Source organism: Pelophylax lessonae, assembly GCF_965119305.1.
Source record: "Pelophylax lessonae genome assembly, chromosome: 11".
NCBI lineage: Eukaryota > Metazoa > Chordata > Amphibia > Anura > Ranidae > Pelophylax > Pelophylax lessonae.
The window spans coordinates 14,156,658-14,184,048 of record NC_138778.1 but is presented as its reverse complement, the minus strand read 5'-3'; the positions used below and the strand labels follow the sequence as shown (position 1 = coordinate 14,184,048).

The following is a 27,391-nucleotide window of genomic DNA, read 5'->3' as shown; positions in this document are numbered from 1 at the left end:
AGGAGTGTCTATGGGAATGTTTGACCATTCTTCTAGAAGCGGATTTGTGAGGTCAGACACTGATGTGGACGAGAAGGCCTGGCTCGCAGTCTCCACTCTAATTCATCCTAAAGGTGTTCTATTGGGTTGAGGTCAGGACTCTGTGCAGGCCAGTCAAATTCCTCCACCCCAAACTCACTCATCCATGTCTTTATGGACCTTGCTTTGTGCACTGGTCCAAATCATTTGGTGGAGGGGGGATTATGGTGTGGGGTTGTTTTTCAGGGGTTGGGCTTGGCCCCTTAGTTCCTGTGAAGGGAACTCTTAAGGTGTCAGCATACCAAGACATTTTGGACAATTTTATGCTCCCAACTTTGTGGGAGGGGTTTGGGGATGGCCCCTTCCTGTTCCAACATGACTGCGCACCAGTGCACAAAGGCCAATATATATTCTGCTACAATCCCAACAAGCGTATATTGATTGGTTTGCGCAAACTTTATCGCTTCTACAAACGATAGGATATTTTTATGCAATTTTTTTTATTGTTTTTACTATTAAAGGTTATCGATCAGCGATTTTTAGCAGAACTCTGACATTGCGGCGGACAAATCTGACACTAGGTGACACTTTTTGGGGACCAGTGACATCAATACAGTAATCAGTGCTAAAAACAAATGCACTGTCACTGTACCAATGACACTGGCAGGGAAGGGGTTAACATCAGGGGCGATCAAAGAGTTAAGTGTGCTCCTAGGGAGTGCTTTCTAATCGTGTAGGGGGGGGGGGGGGGGGCAACTGGAGGTAGACAGAGATCGGGGTTTCTGCTTAGTGCAAACACAGGATCTCCCCTTCCCTCTGTGACTGAACGGAGGTCTGCTTTGTTTACCTACGCAGACGGCTGTTCTGCCTCTCCTGGGATTGATTGGCAAGTCCTGCAATGGCCGCCGGACCCGCTGATTGGCTCCCGTTGTGTTGAATCACAGCAGGTGTGGGGCTCCGGCGGTACGCACGCCCCAGATCTCGTGCGCAAAATCACGTACATGTACGTGATTTTGCGCAGCCGGATCGCCCTGCCGCAGTATTTGCAGCAGGCGGTCCGGAAGTGGTTGAGTCCCGGTTCGCACATATGCGATGTCAGGCATCGCATGTGATTCGCACCACATTGCTCTGCAAATCACATGCGATGTCTGTGCGATGCGAATTCAGCTATGCAGATTGTATGGCTGAATTTGCATCGTATTCAGACCAAAGTCCCACAGGACCCTTTTTTTCTGGTTGCACCAGAATCGGATCGCATGAGTGTTCACACCTATGCAATCCGATTCATGTCCGAACAGAGAGTGCACACTGCGATATGCGAACTAATCTGGGGGTGTCGTTAACATTGTATTGACACCCCCAGCGATTTGCATATGGCAGTGTGAACTGCCTAAGAGTCGGGTGCGATGCGGGAACCCTGCAAATCCACTGCGGGTTCCCGCATCGCACCAGTGTGAACCGGGACTAAAACTGAGCTCCAGCTTCCTTCAGAAAAAAATTAAAGTCAGCAGCTACACAAACTGTACACATACTGTAGCTGCTGACTTTTATCATTAGGACACTTACCTGTCCAGAGGTCCCGCCATGTCGGCACTCCAGCAGATTTTTACATTCCGCTCTCAGGTGCTGCTGCCTCCATTGCTTCTAAAGGAAGTCGTCAGGTCCCCTACTGTGCATGCGCAAAACATGCTGCGCATTCTGAATGGTCCTGCAACGGGGGGGGAAGGAGGAGGAGGGGGGGCGAACTTCCCCCTCCCTGCAATGAGGTCTCCCGGAAGTGGGGACAGGTACCCATGGGCGTCCACAAAACTTTTTTCAGGGGGGGGCATGATTTTAAGGTCACCCATGCTCCGCCCCTTCCCACCCCATTGATCAGGCATTAATCTTTAGAGCAGGCCAGGCCAGGGTCCCCCATAGTTCGCCCTTTAGAGCAGACCAGGGTCCACAATAGATCCCTCTTTGGTCTTACCTTTTCACCTATATTCCCCATGCTACCAGGTTTTCCTGCACCACCAGGTACTCCAGGCTCTCCCTTCAAATAATATATATATATATATATATATTTAGCCAATATGACCCACTTTAGAGCAGACCAGGATCCCCATAGATCCCCTTTAGAGCAGACCAGGGTCCCCATAGATCCCCCTTTAGAGCAGGCCAGGCCAGGGTCCTCCATAGATCCCCCTTTAGAGCAGGGTCCCCATAGATCCCCCTTTAGAGCAGGCCAGGCCAGGATCCTCTTTAGAGCAGGGTCCCCATAGATCTCCCTTTAGAGCAGGCCAGGCCAGGGTCCTCCATAGATCCCCCTTTAGAGCAGGGTCCCCATAGATCTCCCTTTAGAGTAGGCCAGGCCGGGGTCGTCCATAGATCCCCTTTAGAGCAGGGTCCCCATAGATCCCCCTTTAGAGCAGGGTCCCCATAGATCCCCCTTTAGAGCAGGCCAGGCCAGGATCCTCTTTAGAGCAGGGTCCCCATAGATCTCCCTTTAGAGTAGGCCAGGCCGGGGTCCCCCATAGATCCCCCTTTAGAGCAGGGTCCCCATAGATCCCCCTTTAGAGCAGGCCAGGCCAGGGTCCTCCATAGATCCCCCTTTAGAGCAGGGTCCCCATAGATCTCCCTTTAGAGTAGGCCAGGCCGGGGTCGTCCATAGATCCCCTTTAGAGCAGGGTCCCCATAGATCCCCCTTTAGAGCAGGCCAGGCCAGGATCCTCTTTAGAGCAGGGTCCCCATAGATCCCCCTTTAGAGCAGGCCAGGCCAGGATCCTCTTTAGAGCAGGGTCCCCATAGATCCCCCTTTTAGAGCAGGCCAGAAAATTTCCAGACACCCATGCAGGTACCTGTCACAAACAGGTATTCGCTCCCCCCGAAAGATGCCAAATGTGGGGGAGGAGGCAGATAGGCGGAGCTTCCACTTTTGGGTGGAGCTCCACTTTAAGCCCTGGTGAAAGCAGCGGGCTGGCTTTTGGGAGGAGTTATGCAAATATCAAAATGCCCTGATGGGCGGGTATTACTAGGCAGCCTGCATTTACATAGGCAAAGCCCACATGTGGTGCAGAGCCTCCGCGATTGAAAGAACTGAAATTCAATGAATGAAAATGGGTGAGGCCAGGGACAGTCAGGCTGGGGAGGAAAGCTATAAATGATGCTGGACGTCCTCCAGCCAGGAAAAGAGGCGGGCTTCTGTCTAAGCTGCAGCCCATGGTGAGAAGCTCACAGTGTGCGGTGAAATCGGAGGAAGAGGAGCCGGTAAAACTGTGCAAGACTGAAGGGGAGGCCGGAGATCGGCTGCATAATATGACGGCGATGTGAATGTTTTATCACATTTTATTCTGAACATTTCCTTTGCTTTAACCGTTCAGTTTATTTCCCTCCGATGAATCCCTCGGTGAATGTCATCTCCTGCGCGGGATCCTCCGGGGACTGGAAGGCGGCGGTAAATGCCGGGCGGCGTGGTGCAATTTACCAGAAAAAATTGCAGCAATTGTATTAGAGTGGCGCTCTGTGCGCCTCCGCGCCATTCCTAATCGGAGGGAGGGGACCGGCGTGCTACGCGGGGTCCTCGTTAGGCGACAATTTGGAGGGGCTTGCTGGGAAAAATACGAGCAATTTATGAAATGAATGTGCCTGGGAGGCCGCCTGGATGTAGGGAGGAACGCCGGCACCCTCCATATTCTAAAAATAGTACAGATCGGAGGAGAGAAGGATCTTTGGGAAGGGAAGTAGAACGTCTGGCACAGAACGATCCCCCTGGATATCTCCGCTGTACAATTTGCTACACAAAAGGCAGCAATTTGGCTACACGATGTGTTCAGTAATCACAGAAACGAAGATCCTTTGTTCTATCTCAGTGCTGCTGATCTCCTGCCACCTCTTTGCAGCTAATTCATGTCTACATGCACTCCAGTGATACCTGCATGGTATTTCTCAGGGTAGTTTTCCTGATGGAGAGTGACAACGGCCAGGGGCTGACTGGCAACTTTCGGCCCGGGGGGCAAGTACAAACCAGAGGCCCATGCTGCAGCGGCTTGGCCCCCCTCCCACTCTCCCTCTTCATGTCCTCCCCTTGACCCCCCCATTCCAGGCTGAAGCCCCGCTCCAGGTACTCTTTACTCACTGGCTGAATCCAGCCAGGGAGCAGGTGGGGGGAGCTGGGACAGCTCGGTTGGGGTTGCCTGGGGGAGGAGAGAGTCTCCATTGGGGCATGGAACCGGCCTCTGCTCAGACACAGTTTACACCATCCATGCTGGGGGGGGGGGGGGGGGGGGGAGGCCTGCGCTCTGTCCTTGTCTTCAACCCGCACTCAGTAGGTCAGCAGTGGGGACTTTTTACTTTTCTTCACCAGGAATCCTTTAGGCATGTCTGTGGCAGAAGCGGTGCAGCCTTTTTACGGGGCACCAGAGTAGCCCAGGGGGCAATTGCCCCCCTGCCCCCTGGCCCAGACCTCCCCTGCTTCCTGTCTACATGCACTCCAGTGATGCCTGCATGGCATTTCTCAGGGTAGTTTTCCTGATGGAGAGTGACAACAGCCAGGGTCTGACTGGCAACTTTCGGCCCAGGGGGGCAAGTACAAACCAGACACGCATGGTGCAGTGACTCGGCTCCCTCCCACTCTCCCTCTCTACCTGGCCACCTCCTGAACCCCCATTCCAGGCTGAAACTCCACTCCAGGTATTCTTTACTCACCAACCTAATCCGGGTTCCTGACCGGGCCAGCAGAGGGCGGTTGGGGGAGCTGGGAAAGCTCGGTCTGGGCTGGCAGGGGGAGTAGAGTCTCCAGTGGGGCATGGAACTGGCCTCTGCTCAGACACAGTGTGGGGGTGAGGGGGGGGGGGGTGAGGGGGCCTGCGCTCTGTATTTCCTTCATCCCGCACTCAGTAGGTCAGTGGCGGGGGCTTTTACTTCTCTTCACCAGGAATCCTTTAGGCATGTCTGTGGCAGAAGCAGTGCAGCCATTTTACGGGGCATCAGAGCGGCCAGGGGGGCGGTTGCCTCCCTGCCCCCTGGTCCAGTCCTCCCCTGACAACAGCGGGCCACGTATGTCCTGAAAAGGCCACTTGTTGTCCCCTTTGGGATAGGGAGAAGAGGACAGAGCTTTTTTAACCACTTGCCGACCGCCTAGCGCACTTTTACTGCGGCAGCTCGGCTCTATTGCCGAAACGACATACCTGTACGTAATTTCGTGCAATAGACACTGGGGGGCGCGTGGGTGCCGGCAAGGGCACGGTCGCACGCTGATTAGACACAGGGGATACCAATAAGTGGGTTCTTCTGACCCGATGTCCATTGACCACCCCCAATCGTTCCTGAGACAGGCAGAACGGCGGTCTGCTTATGTAAAAAAGGCATATTGCTGTTCTGACAGGGGGAAGATAGGGATCTTGTGTTCCTTCCTGCTAAGCAGGAACACCAATCTCTATCTTCCCCTAGTCAGAGAAAACCCCACACAGTTAGCAAGCACCAGCTAGGCACACATTTAACCCTTTGATCGCCCCCGATGTCAACCCCTTCCCTACCAGTGTCTTTAGTACAGTGACAGTGCATATTTTTTAGCACTGGTCACTGTAACAATATCACTAGTTCCCAAAAAAGTGTCAAAAGTGTCAGTTAGGCCCCTTTCACACAAGCGGACAGTTCCGAAAAACTGCCTGAAAAATGGACAGGCAGATCTGAACGGATGCCCCATGCATCCCTATGGGGCATCGGATGTCAGCGGAGATATGTCCGCTGACATCCGATCCGATCCGTCAAATCCGGACGGATGGAAACCCTTTTTTCCATCCGTCTGGCGGATCGGATTGGATGAGAACGGACAGACGGTCCGTTCCCATCCGATTCCCCCATAGAGAAGAATGGGGACCTTACAGCTCTGTCTCCGCACACAGCGCGGAGACAGAGCTGCCATCCGCCTGCTCAGCGGGGGATCGGTGGATCTATCCCCCGCTGAGAAAAACAGAGTCCACCGACGGACTACCGTGTGTGAAAGGGGCCTTAGGTGTCCAATTTGTCTGCCACAATGTCCCAGTCTCACTAAAAATCACTAATCGCCGCCATTCCTTGTAAAAAAACAAAAAAAAAAAAAACAAAAAAAAATTCCATAAATTTATCCCATAGTTTGAAGACGCAATAAGCTTTGTGCAAACCAATCAATATACGTTTATTGGGATTTCTTTTACCACAAATATGTAGCAGAGTACATATTGGCCTAACTTGAAGAAGAAGAAATTCTTTTTTTTTATACATTTTTTTATACTTTTTATAGCAAAAATGTAAATATTGTTGTTTTTTTTTTCCAAAATTGATGGTCTTTTTTTTGTTTATAGCGAACAAAAATTAAAGTCGCAGAGGTGATCAAATACCACCAAAAGAAAGCTCTATTTATGGGATAAAAAGGAGATGAATTTTATTTGGGTACAGCGTCGCACGACCGCGCAATTGTAAGTTAAAATAACGCAGCGCTGTATTGCAAAAAGTAGCCTGGTCATGAAGGGGGGTAAACTTTCCAGGGCTGAAGTGGTTAAATAACAGTCCAGGGACTGATCATGTGACTTCAGCATGCAGACTCTCCTACTTATCATTCGCTTTCTGGAAGCATAGTGGATGACCTATTTCAGTGTCTGCAGAAAAAAATTCAATAAAGATCAAAAAATAAAATAAAAATAAAAAAAGATCCTAGATATGGATATAGAGCTTTATTTATGTTATTTTTTTTTTTTTTAACATTTCACCAGCGCTTAGAATAGATGGGAATACCAGGTTAGAGCTGCTGTATCACACTCCCTAATTAGGGGATGTCACAATATATCTTTTGCTCTATAACATGGGTGTCCAACCTTTCGGCTTCTCTGGGCCACATTGAGTGTAGAGAAATTTTCTCGGGCCGCATATAAAATATTTACTATAGTTAAGGTATATAAGTAATAAAACGCCGCCGCGACCTCCTGTGCTGCCGCGCCGCCCCCCCCCCCCCCCTCCAGCACTAATTTAACACAACTAGTGGATGATCCCCTCCAAGGCAGCCTCCGTGGCAGTGCCCCGACTCGACTTCCTTCCTCCCCAGCAAAAAAAAAATTGTCAGGGGGCAGTGGGCCGCATTACCTGCGGTTCCGGGCCGCATGTGGCCCCCGGGCCGCAGGTTGGACATGCCTGCTCTATAAACAGCACTGACCTGTGTTACACAAATGGTGATATACAGTACATGGCATTTTGCTTGGAGGACTATGGAATTGAATATAACACTTGCTGTGGAAAGTCAAATTATTTGCACAGAACATTGACACTTTTATTGAAGACTATGGAATTGAACTTTGCATTTATTGTGTTCGATTATTATTTCTGTAGCAATATTTTAAGTTTGTGTTTTTTTTTTAATTTTATTTTGTACTTTATCACTTTAAGTAACTTCACTTTTATGTAGCACCATTTGTCTAACACAGGCCAGCGCTGTTTATAGAGCAAACAATATATTATTTATTGATTTTTAATTTTTTTATTTTCACTTTTTTTTTTATAATTTTTTTATATATTTATTTTAGATTATTTTTAGATTTAGATTTATTTCCTATAGATTTGTTTATTTTTTACATTTTAATATTTATTTTTATTTACACTTATTTATTTTGCATCTCTTAATTTTTTTGTGTTTTTTTTTTCCATTTGTATTTTTTCCATTCTATTTATTTATTTTTGTTAGATCCATTCTTTTTTGTATCATCCACCTTATTTATAGGTTTTATATATATATATATATATATATATATACACACACACACATTATATATATACACACACACACACATAATATATATACACACACACACACATATTATATATACACATATATATATATATTTATATATGAGCTGCACGATTCTGGATAAAATGAGAATCACAATTGTTTGGGTTAGAATAAAGATCGCGATTCTCTCATGATTCCCAGCGTAACATCATCTTTTACACTATACAAAACAATTTGGCTAACTTTACTATTTCGTTTTTTTTTTTTTTTTTTAATTCATTAATGTGTATTTTTTCCCATAAAACTGTGTTTGAAAGATTTCTGCGCAAATACAGTGTGACATAAAAGATTGCAACGATCGCCATTTCATTCTCTAGGGTCTCTGCTACAAAAAAAAAAAAAAAAAAGTATATACAGTATCTAACAAAAGTAAGTACACCCCTCACATTTTTTGTAAATATTTAATTCTATCTTTTCATGTGACAACACTGAAGAAATGACACTTTGCTACAATGTAAAGTAGTGAGTGTACAGCTTGTATAACAGTGTAAATTTGCTGTCCCCTCAAAATAACTCAACACACAGCCATTAATGTCTAAACCGCTGGCAACAAAAGTGAGTACACCCCTAAGCTAAAATGTCCAAATTGGGCCCAATTAGCAATTTTCCCTCCCCGGTGTCATGTGACTCGTTAGTGTTACAAGGTCTCAGGTGTGAATGGGGAGCAGGTGTGTTAAATTTGGTGTTATCGCTCTCACTCTTTCATACTGGTCCCTGGAAGTTCAACATGGCACCTCATGGCAAAGAACTCTCTGAGGATCTGAAAAAAGAATTGTTGCTCTACATAAAGATGGTCTAGGCTATAAGATGATGGCTAAGACCCTGAAACTGAGCTGCAGCACGGTGGCCAAGACCATACAGTGGTTTAACAGTACAGGTTCCACTCAGAACAGGCCTCGCCATGGTCTACCAAAGAAGTTGAGTGCACGTGCTCAGCGTCATATCCAGAGGTTGTCTTTGGGAAATAGACATATGAGTGCTGCCAGCATTGCTGCAGAGGTTGAAGGGGTGGGGGTGTCAGCCCTTCAGTGCTCAGACCATACGTCGCACACTGCATCAAATTGGTCTGCATGGCTGTTGCCCTAGAAGGAAGCCTCTTCTAAAGATGATGCACAAGAAAGCCTGCAAACAGTTTGCTGAAGACAAGCAGACTAAGGACATGGATTACTGGAACCATGTCCTGTGCTCTGATGAGACCAAGATAAACTTATTTGGTTCAGATGGTGTCAAGCGTGTGTGGCGGCAACCAGGTGAGGAGTACAAAGACAAGTGTGTCTTACCTACAGTCAAGCATGGTGGTGGGAGTGTCATGGTCTGGGGCTGCATAAGTGCTGCTGACACTGGGGAGCTACAGTTCATTGAGGGAACCATGAATGCCAACATGTACTGTGACATACTGAAGCAGAGCATGATCCCCTCCCTTCGGAGACTGGGCCACAGGGAAGTATTCCAACATAACGACCCCAAACACACCTCCAAGATGACCACTGCTTTTGGTAAAGAAGCTGAGGGTAAAGGTGATGGACTGGCCAAGCATGTCTCCAGAAAACCCTGGAGCACCAAAACCCTATTGAGCATCTGTGGGGCATCCTCAAACGGAAGGTGGAGCGCAAGGTCTCTAACATCCACCAGCTCCATGATGAAGTAGTGAGTGTACAGCTTGTATAACAGTGTAAATTTGCTGTCCCCTCAAAATAACTCAACACACAGCCATTAATGTCTAAACCGCTGGAAACAAAGATGAGTACACCCCTAAGAACAATGTCCAAATTGGGCCCAAAGTGTCAATATTTTGTGTGGCCACCATTATTTTCCAGCACTGCCTTAACCCTCTTGGGCATGGAGTTCACCAGAGCTCCACAGGTTGCCACTGGAGTTCTCTTCCACTCTCCATGACGACATCACAGAGCTGGTGGATGTTGGAGACCTTGCACTCCTCCACCTTCCATTTGAGGATGCCCCACAGATGCTCAATAGGGTTTAGGTCTGGAGACATGCTTGGCCAGTCCATCACCTTTACCCTCAGCTTCTTTAGCAAGGCAGTGGTCATCTTGGAGGTGTGTTTGGGTTCGTTATGTTGGAATACTGCCCTGCGGCCCAGTCTCTGAAGGGAGGGGATCATGCTCTGCTTCAGTATGTCACAGTACATGTTAACATTCATGGTTCCCTCAATGAACTGTAGCTCCCCAGGGCCGGCAACACTCATGCAGCCCCAGACCATGACACTCCCACCACCATGCTTGACTGTAGGCAAGACACACTTGTCTTTGTACTCCTCACCTGATTACCGCCACACACGCTTGTCACCATCTGAACCAAATAAGTTTATCTTGGTCTCATCAGACCACAGGAGATGGTTCCAGTAATCCATGTCCTTAGTCTGCTTGTCTTCAGCAAACTGTTTGCGGGCTTTCTTTTGCATCATCTTTAGAAGAGTCTTCCTTCTGGGACGACAGCCAGTCAGACCAATCTGATGCAGTGTGCAGTGTATGGTCTGAGCACTGACAGGCTGACCCCCCCACACCTTCAACCTCTGCAGCAATGCTGGCAGCAGTCATACGTCTATTTCCCAAAGACAACCTCTGGATATGACGCTGAGCACGTGCACTCAACTTCTTTGGTCGACCATGGCGAGGCCTGTTCTGAGTGGAACCTGTCCTGTTAAACCACTGTATGGTCTTGGCCACCGTGCTGCAGCTAAGTTTCAGGGTCCCCTGATCACCCCCAGCACCTGCTTTATTTAAAGCCCTGTTCCATGTGCCCCTTTTATACTTTGAGCATCTGCCCCTCCAAAGATCTCTGCACGGCCCTGGCTAAGAGCTTCATAGATTATAACGGTATCTGGCCTCCTTGTGATGTTCGCACGCTGTGATCCTGCGTAGTAACAGGACGCTGTGGGCGGGGCTCTAATTGTAACGGCTATCCAGCATGTGCAGAAGTCTATCCTTTTCCTTTGCATTCATCTTTGTAGTAATCTAACCTTTTACCGCACTCTCTGCGACGACCGAACGGCGCAACGGGCGCACCTGAGATCGCGGCTTCCCCAGGTGGGTTAATTGTTGGACGGTAGAAGAAAAGCGAGAGCCGTTGGCTTCCTTTGTTCCCGCTCACCAAGGTGAACTGTATACAGAGGGGGGGTTGAAGTCATTTGGGTAAAGCTTGACAGACCGTTATTTTTAGCCGGTTCCCATCAGCAACACCTGAGAATGCTGTACCGTGGCGGCTCACACCCACACCGTGAAAAGTCGAAAATTGATCTCCTGCGCGCCGAGGAATCAAAAGCATCAAGCTGTTGTTTACTGAACGTAATAATATTTTCCATCTCGTTGACTCCACATCCCGCTCAGATGCGAGAGGGAAAAAAAAACACGATAAAATTAACTCCGCCGCACGCCGCGGGGAAAAGAGAAAAGCCGGCGGTGGCACATATTAAAGAGGAACTCCGTTCTAACTGGAGGACAGAATACAAGGATGATGCATTTTATCCTTTTGTCTCTCTTGTAGAGCAAAAGTCCGGCAACTTGAAGAAGAACTTTGTCTTTCCCGGTTCCTCTCTTTTACAGAATTGGAGCCTTTTTGGCGGCGCCGTGCACCTTTTTGCGCACTTCCTGTTTCCTAAGCCCCCCCCCCTGCAATGTCCATGTCACACATCTCAGAAGGCAGTATTGTACTATGAGGCACGTGCGCGCCACCAGATTCTGTGCACACAACAGACCCGCGGCGTGTCTGCACGTGCGCGCTGGATCCTCGCGCATTCGCGCGGTATTTTAATACATGTGCACAGGCATGCCACGGGGCTCTACAAGATCCCAGATACCAGCAGCAGATCTGCGCATGCGCACAGGCAGGAAGCTGCTCTCTGTTAGGTATTTGGGAACTCGCATGCGCAAGAATCTTCTGCACATCTACAGACAGAGCTTTTTTCTGCCCTCTCAGTAACATGGGGGGGGGGGGGACTTCATCATTCCCCCCTCCTGTATTTATAGAGGAGCAGTGTTGTCACCTGAAAACAGGACTACACCTCCCCCTCTCCTCATCCCTATAACATGAAGAAAAATCTGGGAACAAGTTGACACTCACTCCCTATACTGTATTAAGGGAGGAGCAGTGCTGCCACCTGAGCACAGGACTACAGAACACTCCTCCTCTCCATAACATGGAGGGGGTGTTCTGTAGCTCTGTTCTCGGGTAACAACACAACTCCTCCATAAATACAGTATAGGGAATGACAGGACCTCAAGACACCCTCCATACTCTGTCCCTCTCAATAACATGGGGGGGGGGGGGACTTCATCCCTCCCCCCTCCCGTATTTATAGAGGAGCAGTGTTGTCATCTCAAAACAGGACTACAGAACACCTCCCCCTCTCCTCATCCCCATAATATGAAGAAGGAGCTGGGAACAAGGTGGCACTCACTCCCTATACTGCCTTAATGGAGGAGCAGTGCTGTCACCTGAGCACAGGACTACAGAACATCCCCCTCCCCTTCTCTCTATAAAATGGAGGGGGTGTTCTGTAGTTCTGTTCTCGGGTAACAACACTACTCTGCCATAAATACAGTATAGGGAGTGAAAGGACCTAAAGACACCCTCCACCTCTGTCCCTCTAAATAATATGGGGGGGGGGACTTCATCACTCCCCCCCCCTCCCGTATTTATAGAGGAGCAGTGTTGTCATCTGAAAACAGGACTACAGAACGACTCCCCCTCTCTGTATCCTCATAACATGAAGAAAGAGCTGGGAACAAGGTGACACTCACTCCCTATACTGTATTGATGGAGGAGCAGTGCTGTCAACTGGGCACAGGACTACAGAACACCCCCCCGCTCCTCCTCTCCATAACATGGAGGGGGTGTTCTGTAGTTCTGTCCTCGGGTAACAACATTACTCCTCCATAAATACGGTATAGGGAATGACAGGACCTCAAGACACCCTCCACCTCTGTCCCTCTCAACAACATGGGGGGGGGGGGGACTCTCCATCACCCGCCCCCCTGTATTTATGGTAGAGCACTGCCGTCACCTGAAAACAGGACTACAAAACACCCCCCCCCGCTCCTCGTCACTATACCATGAAGAAAGAGCTGGGAACAAGGTAACACTCCCTATACTGTATTAATGGAGGAGCCGTGCTGCCACCTGAGCACAGGACTACAGAACACCCCCCTCTCCTCATCACAGGAATTGCTGGTAACAATGTGGCAGAGATCACTGGAAGTTTTCCTGATTTTTTTTTTTTTTTTTTTGCCAGGATTGACTGGTGAAAAGAAAAATCGGAATATCCTGAAGAGAGGGGGAGGTGTTCTGCAGTCCCGTCCTAGGGTGATAACACTGAAACTCTACAGATACAGTATATTGAATGTGTGTGTCACCCTAGGACAGGACTCCAGGACACCCTCTCCTCTTCTGTATTATAGGGGGGAGGTGTTCTGTAGTCCGTAGAGATAGCAGGGAAGAATATGACTGATAATTTGCCATAGACGACACTTCCTGGATTTAGATATTTAAAGCGGTCAGATGAATAGTCAGCCCGATTCCGGATGCCGGGGCTCAAGCGGTCGTCATGGAGATGGAGCGCGGTGCTGTCTGTGCATCCTCTCATAAATATGCAATGGCGGTTATCGGCGCCTCGTGCTGACATTGATAAATTCTGCTGCTCCCGAGCGGCGCTGTGCTCTCCGCAGATAGGGCGTGTCAAAGCACACTGAGAAATTGGTGATTTTTTTTTGTTTGCTTTACGTTTGCTCTAAAAATTCGCCACAATGGCGGCGCAATTCATTTTTCCAAAACGCGTACCTAAATCATATTGTTAAAGCGGATGTAAATATTTTTTTCTTCCCTGGATCCCTCCCCTCATCAACCTTCCATTTTCATTCCACATCTTATTTTATTCCCGTTGATGTCATCACAGGGTCTCTGCACTTCTCTATGCAGTTCAGGCAGATCATGGCTGGTGGGAGGGGCTGGCAGAGGGCTGTACATAGCTTTCTGAAACCAGCACAGCACCCCCGCCCCAGTACTCCTCTCAAAAGCCCTCAGCCCTGATGCAAGCAGTAGGGAGGAGTCAGTGTGGAGGGGTGGGTGCTCTTAGGTACATTATATTTGCATGCAGACTGCCCTAGGTAACGCCCACATGTAAGGCTGAGCCTCTACAACTGAAAAAATTAAAATCCAATAAATGAAAGGGGCAGGGCCAGGGACAGTCAGGCTGGGGAGGAAAGCACTAGATGATGCTGGATGTCCTACAGACAGGAAATGAGGTGGGGCTCTGACTTCTTGTAGCTTCCTACTGTTGTTAAGACACAGCCTGCTACTGCAACCTATCTACCTACATTGCTAGGACACAAGCCACTACTGCTGCCTAGGAACCTCCGTTGCTAGGGCACAGGCAGCTATTGCCACCTAGCGACCGCCGTTGCTAGGACACAGGCAACCTCTCACGGAAGCCATGTAGCTCCTTCTATTACTAGGACACATGTGGCTTTGGCTACCTAGCATCCTACTGCTGTTAGGACACAGCCTGCTATTGCAACCTGTCTACCTTCATTGCTAGGACACAGGCCACTACTGCTGCCTAGTAACCTCCGTTGCTAGGGCACAGGCAGCTATTACCACCTAGAGACCTCCGCCGATAGGACACAGGCCGCTATTGCCACCTACTTAACTCCATTGTTAGGACACAGGTAGCTATTGCCACCTAGCTACCTCCTTTGCTAGGACACAGGTCACCAACACTGCCTGGCTACCTCTGTTGCTAGGACACAGGCTGCTAATGCCCCTAGATACCTCTGTAGACCCTTAGATTCAGAGGTCACCAGATTCTGTTACTTTTCTGTCACCTGCCTACCAACATTGCTAGGACACAGGCCACTATTGCCACCTAGCTACCTCTGTTGCGAGGACACAGGTCACGATTGCTGCCTAGCTACCTCTGTTGCTAGGACACAGGCTGCTATTGCCATGTAGCTACTTCTATTGCTAGGACACAAGTCACCAACACTGCCTAGCTACCCTCCGTTGCTAGGACGCAGGTCACCAACACTGCCTAGCTACCCTCCGTTGCTAGGACACAGGTCACCAACACTGCCTAGCTACCTCCGTTGTCAGAACACAGGCCGCTACTGCTGCCTAGCTACCTCTGTTGCTAGGACACACCTCACCTAGTAACCTACATTGCTAGGACACACTTTGCTATTGCCCCCTAGCTACCTCAGTGGCCAGGGCACAGGTCGCCAAGGTTGCCTAGCTACCTCCATTGCTAGGACACAGATCACCAACGTTGCCTAGCTACCTCCATCACTAGAACACGGGTCACTATTGCTGCTTAGCAACCTCTGTTGCTGAGACACAAGTCGCTATTCTCACCTAGTGACCCCAATTGTTAGGACACCGGTCACCAATGCTGCCTAGCTACCACCGTTGCTGGGACGCAGGCTGCCAATACCCCCGAAATCCATCTATGGACCCTTAAGAGTCTGAGGTCACCAGATTCCGTTGCTGTGCCTTCACCTGCCGTACGTGACGCGTCATCTCCCAGAGAGGAAAAATGACAGAAGGTGAAGAACCGGCCGGCCCCGGTGAAGTGTACAACCAGATTGGTCAATGATGGCGTGGCCATGGGTGATGGGTGCACCGGATTGGTCAATGAGGGCATGGCCATGGGTGAAGGGTGCACAGGATTGGTCAATAAGGGCATGGCCATGGGTGAAGGTGCACCGGATTGGTCAATGAGGGCATGGCCATGGGTGAAGGGTGCACAGGATTGGTCAATGAGGGCATGGCCATGGGTAAAGGGTGCACCGGATCGGTCAATGAGGGCATGGCCATGGGTGAAGGGTGCACCGGATTGGTCAATGAGGGCATGGCCATGGGTGAAGGGTGCACCAGATTGGTCAATGAGGGCATGGCCATGGGTGAAGGGTGCACCGATTCGGTCAAAGAGAGCATGGCCATGGGAGAAGCATGCACCGGATTGGTCAATTGATCAATGAGGGCATGGCCATAGGGGAAGTGTACAACGGATTGGTCACTGAGGGTTTGGCCATAGGTGAAGTGTACATCGGATCGGTCAATGAGGGCGTGGCCATGGGTGAAATGAGACGGGCAGACAGACTTGCACAACACGGAGCCATGGGGGTGAAATGAAACGGCACCTACTTAATCGCTTGAGAGAAGAATATTTACTTGGATTGGTCTTCATGGCGGACTCGTAGGACGGCGGCAGGTGGGAGAGGTTCTGGAAGGAGCGGGAGAAGGACAGGTCGTACGGCTCGGTGGCGGAGGTGAGGATGTTGTTCATACGAGGCTTTTCTGTGGAAGGAAAGAAGAAGGCATCAATGTCAGAATCCACAACCCTACATATACCACCAGTGCAATACATGGGACTCATCCCCCTTCTCCTGTAATGGGCTCCAGATTTGCCTTCCTCTGGATCCACACTCTTACACTATAGAGTGACTGTTATCTGAGAGGACCTGTCATCATGTGTAACCCTTCTAAGCATCTACTACCTCTTACAAAGATCAGTACTGCCTCTGCCAATGAAAAATAAATGCTTTCCTCAGAAGTAAAGGAAAAAGCTGCAACATTGTATCCGGTATGTGGAAGCAGTGGTCTCTCTGCAGAGGTCTGACAATCACCCTCTGCTGAGTCAAAGCTAGAGCTCTCTAATGAGCAAGGACTGTGAGCTTTGCTTTTTGCAGAGCTATAGGCCTGACTCCATAGAGGATTGCTGGACCTCTGCAGAGAGACCACTGCTTCTATACACAAGATACAATGTTGCTGTTTTGTTCCTTTTCTTTTGAATAAAGCTTTTACAATGTGTTTTTTTTTTTTAATGAAATGATTAGCTGAATTCCCCCAGGAATGTAGATAAGGGGGGGGGGGTTTGAGCCCCCCCCAATATACCGGACCCGCCAGTAGCGGGAGCAATAATTTGAGCTCCACCCTTACGTTAAAGCGGACTGCCCGCCGTTTAACAAAAATACCGGGGTTATGGCAGCTATCTGCTACCATAACCCCGGTATTTAATGTCATAGTACCGACGTAAAACTGCGGCAGGCGGTCCGTAAGTGGTTAATTAAAGAAAACCCTCTTATTTTACATGCAAGTGGCCATCTTGGCCTCAGTCCGATCTGCCGTTGTCATGATGCTGCACATGTGATCAGGTATGACACCAGACATTTGATGGCATGACAGTGTGGTTGGGAGCACAAGCAACTGTGAGTGTTATTCACGGCATGCCTCGAATGTAACCGTTTTGGGACCCCGTTCAGTCGATGGGTTTAGTTCCGCTTTAAGCAATAAGGATTCACATTTAACAAAGCGCAAAGCTCCAGGACAACAATAAGAATATTTAATTTCAGTTATGTGACTAATTTTGAAATCTCATTGAACTCGGATAAAAATAACTGTCACTTTAAAAAAAAAAAACCTTTTCCTGGTGTGTTAGCTTTGTGAATTAAGCCATAAGTATTTACATTTAACAAAGTTCAAAGCTTTTAGCAAAATAAATAAATAATCCCTATTTTTAGAAATGTAACTGTAATCTTTAAATCTCACAGTCACTTCAGAGCCCTGTGCCGCGAATCGGTGATGTCATCGCGCCTCCGGCCAATCAGATGAACGCGAACCAGGAAGCAGGATGGCCGAACATGTCGGCCATGTCACCGGTGAGCGGGCGGCACTGCGGGGGCTTCGTTCTAAGGTAATTATTTTATAATGAGCTACTGTGAGCTACTAACTCATTATGCCTTTGTCTTACAGGATTTTTTTTTTTGGGGGGTATTACAACCTCTTTAACCCTTTGTTTGCCCCTGGATTAACCCCCTTCCCTGCCAGTGTCGTCATTACAGTAAACAGTGCATATTTTTAGCACTGACAACTGTAGTAATGTCACGGTCTCCCCAAAAATGTAAAAAATGTCAGTTAGGGGTCCGATCTGTCCGCCGCAATGTCGCAGTCCCGCCAAAAATCATTCCCCTAGTTTGTAGATGTGATAACTTTTGCGCAAACTAATCAAAATACGCTTATTGGGATTTTTTTTTTTACCAAAAATATGTAGCAGAATACAAATTTGGCCTAAAATTTTAAGGACTATTTTCCTGGTGTGTTAGGTTTAAGAAAGTGGGTTTAGTTTCAATTTAAGCCCTAAGGGTTCACATTTAACAAAGATAAGACTAAATTTAGTCATCCAACTATCATTTTGTAATCGCATTAACTGAGCTGAAAATAACTGTCACTTAAAATAACAATTCTTAGTTTTAGACATGTAAGTATAATCTTTATATCGCATTAGACTCGGCTGAAAATAACGGTCTTATGTAATGACTTTTTTTTTTTTTAACGAAGGATCATTTTCCCGGTGTGTTAGGTTTAACAAAGAGCAAATCGATGGGTTTAGTTCCGCTTTAAGCCTTAACAATTCACATTTAACAAAGTGCAAAGCTTCAGCACAACAATAAGAATCTTTAAATTTCAGTCATGTGACAGTATTCTTGAAATCTCATTCAACATAGCTGAAAATAATTGTCACTTAAAAAAATAAATAAAAGGATCCTTTTTCTGGTGTGTTAGCTTTGTAAAATAATTCGTAAGTATTTAAATTTAACAAAGTGCAATGTTTTTAGCACAACAATAAGAATCCTTATTTTTAGACATGTAAAGTATAATCTTTATATCGCATTCGACTCGGCTGAAAATAACTGTCACTTTAAAAAAAAAAATTCCTGGCGTGTTAGCTTTGTGAATAAGGCCTTACATATTCAAATTTACCAGCGTGCAAAGCTTTTAGCACAATAGGAATACTTACTTTGAGACATGTAAGTGAAGCCTTGAAAATCTCTTTCGAAACAGTTTTTTTTTTTTTTTTAAAGCATAATTTTCCTGGTGTGTTAGCTTTGTAAATTAAGCCTTAAGCATTCAAATTTGACAACTTGAAAAGCTTTTAGCACAACAATAAGAATCCTTACTTTAGATGTGTAACTGTAATCTTTAAATCTCATTTAACTCATCTGAAAATAACTGCCACTTTTTAAAATAAGGACCTTTTTATATTTTTGAATTGAACCCCAAGTATTCAAATTTACCAGCGTGCAAAGCCTTTAGTGCAATAAGAATCTTACTTTTGGACATGTAACTGTAATCTTTAAATTTCATTGGACTCAGCTAAAAATAACTGCCACTTTTTCTTTAGGGATAATTTTTCTGGTGTGTTAGCTTTGTAAATTAAGCCTTAAGCATTTATATTTTACAATTTGCAAAGCTTTTAGCACAATAAGAATCCTTATTTTAGATATGTAACTGTCATTTTTAGATCTCATTTGACTCATCTGAAAATAACTGTCACTTTTTAAAATAAGGGCCTTTTTACTGGTATGTTAGGTTTTTGAATTGAACCCTAAGTATTCAAATTTACCAGCGTGCAAAGCCTTTAGTGCAATAAGAATAATAACTTATGGACATGTAACTGTAGTCTTTAAATTTCATTGGAATGAGCTGAAAATAACTGCCAATTTTTTTTTTTTTTTTTTTAAGGATCATTTTCCTGGTGTGTTAGCTTTGTGAATTAAGCCTTAAGCATTTACATTTGACAACTTGCAAAGCTTTTCGCAAAATAAGAATTCTTACTTTAAATATGTAACTGTAGTTTTTAGATCTCATGTGACTCCATGTGGCTACACATTTGGATCATGTGGCTACAAATTTTTGGTAAAAAAAAAAAAATCCCAATAAGCGTATATTGATTGGTTCGTGCAAAAATGATTGTGCCTACAAACTAGGGGAAAGATTGTAAAACAAATACATTTTGGAAAAAAAAAACGATATTTTTTACTTTCTGCTATAAAACACGTGCAATTAAAACATTTTTTTAAAAAATGTAAAAAAATAAAATAAAATTTCTTCATCGATTTAGGCCAATATGTATGCTGCTACATATTTTTGGTAAAAAAAATCCCAATAAGCGTATATTGATTGGTTTGCGCAAAAAGTATCGCACCTACAAACTAGGGGAAAGATAATAAAACAAATACATTTTGGAAAAAAAAATATATATATTTTTTACTTTCTGCTATAAAACACGTGCAATTAATATATTTTTTACTTTCTGCTATAAAACACGTGCAATTAAAAAAGAATTAAAAAAATGTAAAAAAATAAAATAAAATTTCTTCATCGATTTAGGCCAATATGTATGCTGCTACATATTTTTGGTAAAAAAAAAAAAAAAAATCCCAATAAGCGTATATTGATTGGTTTGCGCAAAAATTATCGTGTCTACAAACTAGGGGAAGGATTATAAAACAAATACATTTTGATAAAAAAAAAAAAAAAATATATATATTTTTTACTTTCTGCTATAAAACACATCCAATAAAAAAAAAAAATGTAAAAAAATAAAATAAAATTTCTTCATCGATTTAGGCCAATATGTATGCTGCTACATATTTTTGTTAAAAAAAAAAAAAAAAAAATCCCAATAAGCGTATATAGATTGGTTTGTGCAAAAAATTATCATGTCTACAAACTAGGGGAAAGATTATAAAACAAATACATTTAGGAAAAAAAAAAAAACTATATTTTTTTACTTTCTGCTATAAAACACATCCAATAAAAAAATGTAAAAAAACAAAATCAAATTTCTTTATCATTTTAGGCCAATATTATATTCTGCTACATATTTTTGGTTAAAAAAAAAAAAAATCCCAATAAGCGTATATAGATTGGTTTGCACAAAAAAATTATCACGGCTACAAACTAGGGGAAAGATTATAAAACATATACATTTTGATAAAAAAACAAAAAAAATTATTTTTTTACTTTCTGCTATAAAACACATCCAATAAAATTTTTTTTAAAAAAAAAAATCACATTTGCAAAATATTTGCAAAGCATTTTTTTAAATCAGCCGTTTGGTATTTCAGAGAATTCAGCAAATTATTTGTCTGAAAAAAAAAGAAAAGAAAAAAAAAGAAACAGACTTTGTGAAAAGCTTTGCTCAAAAAAAAAAAAAAAAAAAAACTGCAACATTGTATTTGGTGTATAGAAGCAGCGGTCTCTCTGCAGAGGTCTAACGCTCCTCTACGAGTCTGGCCTTTATTTCTGCACATAGCAAAGCTCACACTCTTTGCTGATTGGAGAAATCTATCTTTGACTCAGCAAATATTTAACCCTTTGATCACCCCTGGGTTAACCCCTTTCCTGCCAGTGTCATTATTACAGTAACAGTGCATATTTTTAGCACTGATTACTGTAGTAATGTCACTGGTCCCCCCAAAAGTGTCAAAAATGTCAGTTGGGGATCCGATCTGTCTGCCGCAATGTCACAGTCCCGCTAAAAATCGCAGATCACCGCCATTACTAGTAAAAAAATAAATAAATAAAAATGACATAAATCTTTCCCCTAGTTTGTGGGCACGATAACTTTTGCGCAAACCAATCAAAATACACGTATTATTTTTTTTTATTAGGAATGTTATATAGCAGAAAGTGAAAAATATTGTTTTTTTTTTTTTCAGACTTGTCGCACTTTTTGTTTATATAATATATAAATATAGTTTTTTGTTTTTTTTTTCCAAAATGTATTTGTTTTATAATCTTTCCCATAGTTTGTAGATGCAATAATTTTTGCGCAAACCAATCAATATACGCTTAATGGGATATCTTTTACTAATATCATGTAGCAGAATACAAATTGGCCTAAATTGATGAAGAAATTCGATTTTTTTTTTTACATTTGTTTTTTATTGGATGCGTTTTATAGAAGAAAGTAAAAAACGTTTTTTTTTTTTTTGTTTATAGGGCAAAAAATAAAAATAAAAAAAAAAATCGCAGAGGTGATCAAATACCCCCATGAGAAAGCTCTATTTGTGGGAAAAAAAGGACATCAATTTTATTTGGGTACATCGTCGCATGACCGCGCAATTGTCCGTTAAAGTAATGCAGTGCCGAATGGCGATAAATGGACTGGTCATTAAGGGGGAAATCTTTACGGTCCAGAAGTGGTAATTGATAAAAGTTGGAACTTTTGTGAAAAATGATCCTATTGAATCGGACATTTCCACTTTATTTTAATTTAAAATGATTGCAGTATATGAAGTCCTTTGATTTATTCTAATAAAAAACAAATAATAAAGGATGATGATGATGATGATGATGGGGGTGCTGGAAGTTTCTGCTCCTTACCGTTTGTCGGCGTCTGGGCTGAGTTGTTGAGGACGAGCGGATTGTAATTTTGTTGATGGTCGCCTGGAAGAAAACAGAGACACGGCACTCTGATTATTACAGAACCGAGGTATATAATTCCGCTTGTCTGCCAATCATAGAGGTTCATAGAATGGCGGAATATTCCGACCGCAATCACAACAACCACCGAGGCCGCCGCTGCAGATAATGACATGGCTTTATTCTACACACTTATTTTGTTCTGAATCCTCCATAACTCGAAGATTTGTTTGCACTGTTATACACCTTCCCCCTGCGCCTCCGTTTCTTCAGACACCGCTGATCACAGACAGCGGTAAAAGGGCCAATCAAAGAGGCCCTTTACCAGGTGATCAGCTGTGTCCAATCAAATAAATTTGCTAGTTAATGGCATTCCTTTCCTCACACATTGTCACAGTGTGAGGAGAGGGGAGCCGGTAAGCAGCAATACTGATGGGACATTTAGGCAGATAATCAGTGCCACCTATCAGTGCAGCCTCATCAGTGGCACCTATCAGTGCCCATCATTGCTGCCTCATCAGTGCTTATCAGTACCACCTCATCAGTGCCCATCATTGCTGCCTCATTAGTGCCACCTATCAGTGCCCATCATTGCTGCCTCATCAGTGCCTATCAGTGCAGCCTCATTAGTGCCACCTATCAGTGCCCATCATTGCTGCCTCATCAGTGCCTATCAGTACCCCCTCATCAGTGCCCATCATTGCTGCATCATTAGTGCCACCTATCAGTGCCCATCATTGCTGCCTCATTAGTGCCACCTATCAGTGCCCATCATTGCTGCCTCATCAGTGCCTATCAGTGCAGCCTCATTAGTGCCACCTATCAGTGCCCATCATTGCTGCCTCATCAGTGCCTATCAGTACCGCCTCACCAGTGTCCATCATTGCAGCCTCATCAGTGCCACCTATCAGTGCCCATCATTGCTGCCTCATCAGTACCACCTCATCAGTGCCCATCATAGCTGCCTCATTAGTGCCACCTATCAGTGCCCATCATTGCTGCCTCGTCAGTTCACATCAGCGCAGCCTCATTAGTGCCACCTATCAGTGCCCATCATTGCTGCCTCATCAGTGCCTATCAGTGCAGCCTCATTAGTGCCACCTATCAGTGCCCATCATTGCTGCCTCATCAGTGCCACCTATCAGTGCCCATCATTGCTGCCTCATCAGTGCCTATCAGTACCGCCTCATCAGTGTCCATCATTGCAGCCTCATCAGTGCCACCTATCAGTGCCTATCATTGCTGCCTCATCAGTACCATCTCATCAGTGCCCATCATAGCTGCCTCATTAGTGCCACCTATCAGTGCCCATCATTGCTGCCTCGTCAGTTCACATCAGCGCAGCCTCATTAGTGCCACCTATCCGTGCTGTCTCATTAGTGCCACCTCATCAGTGCAGCCTCACTAGTGCCACCTATTAGTGCCCATCATTGCTGTCTCACCATTGCCCATCAGTACCGCCTCAACAGTACCCATCAGTGCAGCCTCATCATTGCCACCTATCAGAGCCCATCATTGCTGCCTCATCAGTGCCCATCAGTGCAGCCTCATTAGTGCCACCTATCAGTGCTGCCTCATCAGTGCCACCTCATCTGTGCAGCCTCAATAGTGCCACCTATCAGTGTCCATCATTGCTGCCTCATCAGTGCCCATCAGTACCGCCACACCAGTGCAGCCTCATCATTGCCACCTATCAGTGCCCATCACTGCTGCCTCATCAGTGCCACCTCATCTGTGCAGCCTCATTAGTGCCACCTCATCAGTGCCCATCAATGCTGCCTCATCTGTGCCACCTATCAGTGTCCATCAGTGCTGCCTCATTTGTGCCTCTTATCAGTGCCACCTCATCAGTGCCCATCAGTGAAGAAGAAATATTACTTTTTTGCAAACTTTCATAACAAACTAAGAAAAACGGGGAAAATCTTCCAATGGGGACACCACTTCTGATGAAAACGAGGGATTTCCCACACTTCGGAGGGATTTCCTTTCACTTCCTGTTTGGCTATGGGACAGGAAGTGAAGGGAAATCTCCCCAATGAGACACAGCTGGTGCAAAAAAACCTGAAAGAGAATATAACCCTCCCTTGTTCTATCCAAAATGAAAAAAGTTTTAGGTATACTTTAAATAGATTAACATATTTAGATGCCCGGGGTTCGTACAAGTGACTCCCTTCCCCCTGGCATGCGTGACAACGCTGAACAGCCTACAGCGAATTCCCTGCACCGTTGTCACCCTGATCGATGGACTACAGAGCTGGGTCACATATTAATGAGTCACCCATGAATCTATGGAGTGGTCCTTTGGGCTGCAGCACTTTGTGAACGCGCGTTTTTGAATTGCGGGAAAACCACCTGTCACGCGTGCATTATTATTCCTTGGCACCCCAAATGCGGCAAAAAGATGCGCACATTTTGCATGAAACAATGTGCGGGAATATGAGCAGTTAAAAAAATACCTAAAGCTTAACACTCAGGCCCCGCTCACACCTGAGCGTTAGATGTGAGGGAAATCACCTTAGACCACAAGCCGATACAAGGAAAAAAGCATTTATTCTCATATACGAGGAGACAGGTTACATATAGGCATAGGCCTATTAGCTACAGTGACCCGTGGAATAGGTTCCTTTCACATGCAGCCAACCTAGTCTGGCCTGCATATGATGTGTCTTATCTTACAGTATGTAGTCTGATGTTTAACCACTTGCCGACCAGTCACTGGGACTGTACTGCGGCAAAGTGGCTCGATTCCGTCCAGCGACGTAGACCTACGTCGCTGGACTCCTCCCCTTGTGGGCGGCGCTCGCGCACCGCCGGAGGCTCGCTCCCGCTGTATTCAGTCACAGCGGGAGTCGGGCCAGGGGAGGAGCGGCGGCGATCGCCGCCGCTCTTCCCCGATCGTCGGGGAATCGAGTCTGGAGATCCGCCCGCTTGTGTAAACAAAGCGGGCGGATCTCCTAAGTGACAAACAGTGACAGATTGCAGGGTTCAGCTTAGCTGAACATCCGATCTGTCCTTGTGTCACTCAGTCGCCTCCCCCCACACACGTCAGTAAGTACCAGGCATACATTAACCCCTCCCTCTCCAATAAAATTAACCCCTTCCCTGCCAGTGTCATTTTTACAGTAACAGTGCATATTTATAGCACTGATTACTGTAGAAATGTCACTGGTACCCCCAAAAGTGTAAAAAATGTCAGTCAAGGGTCCGATCTGTCCGCCGCAATGTCGCAGTCCCGCAAAAAAAAAAAAAAAAATCGCAGATCGCCGCCATTACTTGTTAAAAAAAAAAAAACACCAAAAATGACAGAAATCTTTCCCTTAGCAATAACTTTTGCGCAAACCAATCAAAATACGCTTATTGTGATTTTTTTTAACCAAACATAGGTAGCAGAAAACAAATTGGCCAAAAATTTAAAGAAAAATGTTGATTTTTACCTTTTTTGGGGGAGAATTTCATATAAAAAAAAAATGTGAAAAATATTTGGGTACGGCGTCGCACGACCGCGCAATTGTCAGTTAAATTCGCACAGTACCGAATCGCAAAGAGTGGCCTGGACGCAAGACAGCAAAATCCTCCGGTGGTAAAGTGGTTAATACAAAAAAAAAAAAAAAGGAGGAGAAGAAAGAGGGGGGGGGGTTGTGCTGTATTGGGGGGGGGGCGTTCTTGGTGTCTAGTAAATATGGCTGACGCCCTCCAAGCACACCAATAGCGTGGAGTTTGGGAGTGGTTTAGGGTGTGACCTCACTACAAATATCAAATTTGTACAAATATGGCTGCTTAGGCACCCCCCCCCCTCCCGGCCTCCGAGCACACCAATAGCGTGGCGTTTGGGAGTGGTTTAGGGTGTGACCTCACTACAAATATCAAATTTGTACAAATATGGCTGCTTAGGCACCCCCCCCCCCTCCCGGCCTCCGAGCACACCAATAGCGTGGCGTTTGGGAGTGGTTTAGGGTGTGACCTCACTACAAATATCAAATTTGTACAAATATGGCTGCTCAGGCACCCCCCCCCCCTCCCGGCCTCCAGCACACCAATAGCGTGGCGTTTGGGTGTGGTTTAGGGTGTAAACCCACTACAAATATAATTTCCTGGTTGAGCACTAGCTTCCTGTTTCTTGCACTCGTTAGGATAAATACTTTTTTTTGTGTGTGCAAATTTCCAAATCTTGGTGGCAATCAATGGCCCGCATTTGTGGGAGTATTTTGTAGTATAGTGTCCATTAAAAATGTTGATTCTGAAAGTAAAGGTCTTCTGACAAATCTGCTGGGGTGTACTCATTTATGCTGAGCACTGTGTAACCAAGTCTTTATCGAGTATTTTCCCTCCTGTAGCCCTGCGAGGTGCCGGCGTTCACAACAATCTTAGATACCCTGACGTGTCCCTGACAAGGATTGTACGAAGCCGGCAATAATGGCGAATGTTGATTCAGCGGTACGGAAAGGACTAATTGCCTTTGTTTGACGGAATTACAGCCTTCAGGTCTATAATTTTACCAGCGAATTAGCCGCAAGCAAAGAATCTCGCAGGGAAAAGTCAGGAAAGGGGGAGTTTTATTGGAGGCTTAAAAGAACAGATAATCAAATTAGCGCAGACAAGGCTCTGCTCACCTCACCTGTCGTGCCAAATGAGAAAAGATTATTTGAGTTTTATGGCGTGCGGTAATGAATCATGATGTGTGTACAGTATGAGCTCCAGACTGAGCTCTCCGAATGCAAATATGACCTTTTCCTGACGAGTAGGTAGAGTACGGAATACGATTTGCGGCCCATGCCATCTCCATTAGCCTCTGCGCACAGGAACCTCCGACAAGGACGGCAACATTGCTGTAACCTTTTTGGCTTACATAGTCCCAAGAAGTTAGAGAGACGGGTACGGGCATCGATCAGACCACCCCGGAATACTTCCCTAGGTGATTGCTTTTATGTCTCGAGATAAAGGAGTCTTTCTTTAATAGCACAGAATACAAATGTGATTAAAAGAGTCTGGTGTGACAAGAGGAACATTGAAAGGGGTTTCATCAACTGCAGGGTAGGGGAGTATTTTTTACATTAGAGATGCATTACATTTTCAGCCTACTACCCATTTACCAGAGAGTAGTGACATCACCCAGATGATTCATATTCATGAGAATGCAGCCTATCTAATCACTAGAAAACAGTGACATCACCAAGACCCTTTATATTTATGAGAACGCAGCCTATGCAATCACTAGAGACCAGTGACATCACTAAAACCCTTAATATTCATGAGAATGCAGCCTATCCATCACTAGAGACCAGTGACATCACCAAGACTCATCATATTCAGGAGAATGCAGCCCATGCGTTAACTAGAAACCAGTGACATCACCAA

The 27,391-nt window shown here is 45.5% G+C and overlaps 1 protein-coding gene across 6 annotated transcripts in view; it reads right to left on the bottom strand.

Moving 5' to 3' along the window:
* The window catches only part of SHISA6 (shisa family member 6), a 342,371-nt gene that overhangs the window by 7,535 nt on the left and 307,445 nt on the right, over positions 1–27,391 (bottom strand). For 4 of the 6 annotated variants that reach the window (XM_082271224.1, XM_082271227.1, XM_082271226.1 and 1 more), the window contains 2 exons: positions 21,998–22,060; positions 15,971–16,123 (listed from right to left, as the gene is read on the bottom strand). In XM_082271224.1, the coding sequence (XP_082127350.1) occupies positions 15,971–16,123; positions 21,998–22,060 (216 nt within the window). The remainder of the gene's footprint in view (positions 1–15,970; positions 16,124–21,997; positions 22,061–27,391) is intronic. The other 2 variants (XM_082271225.1, XM_082271228.1) reach the window with 1 other exon arrangement.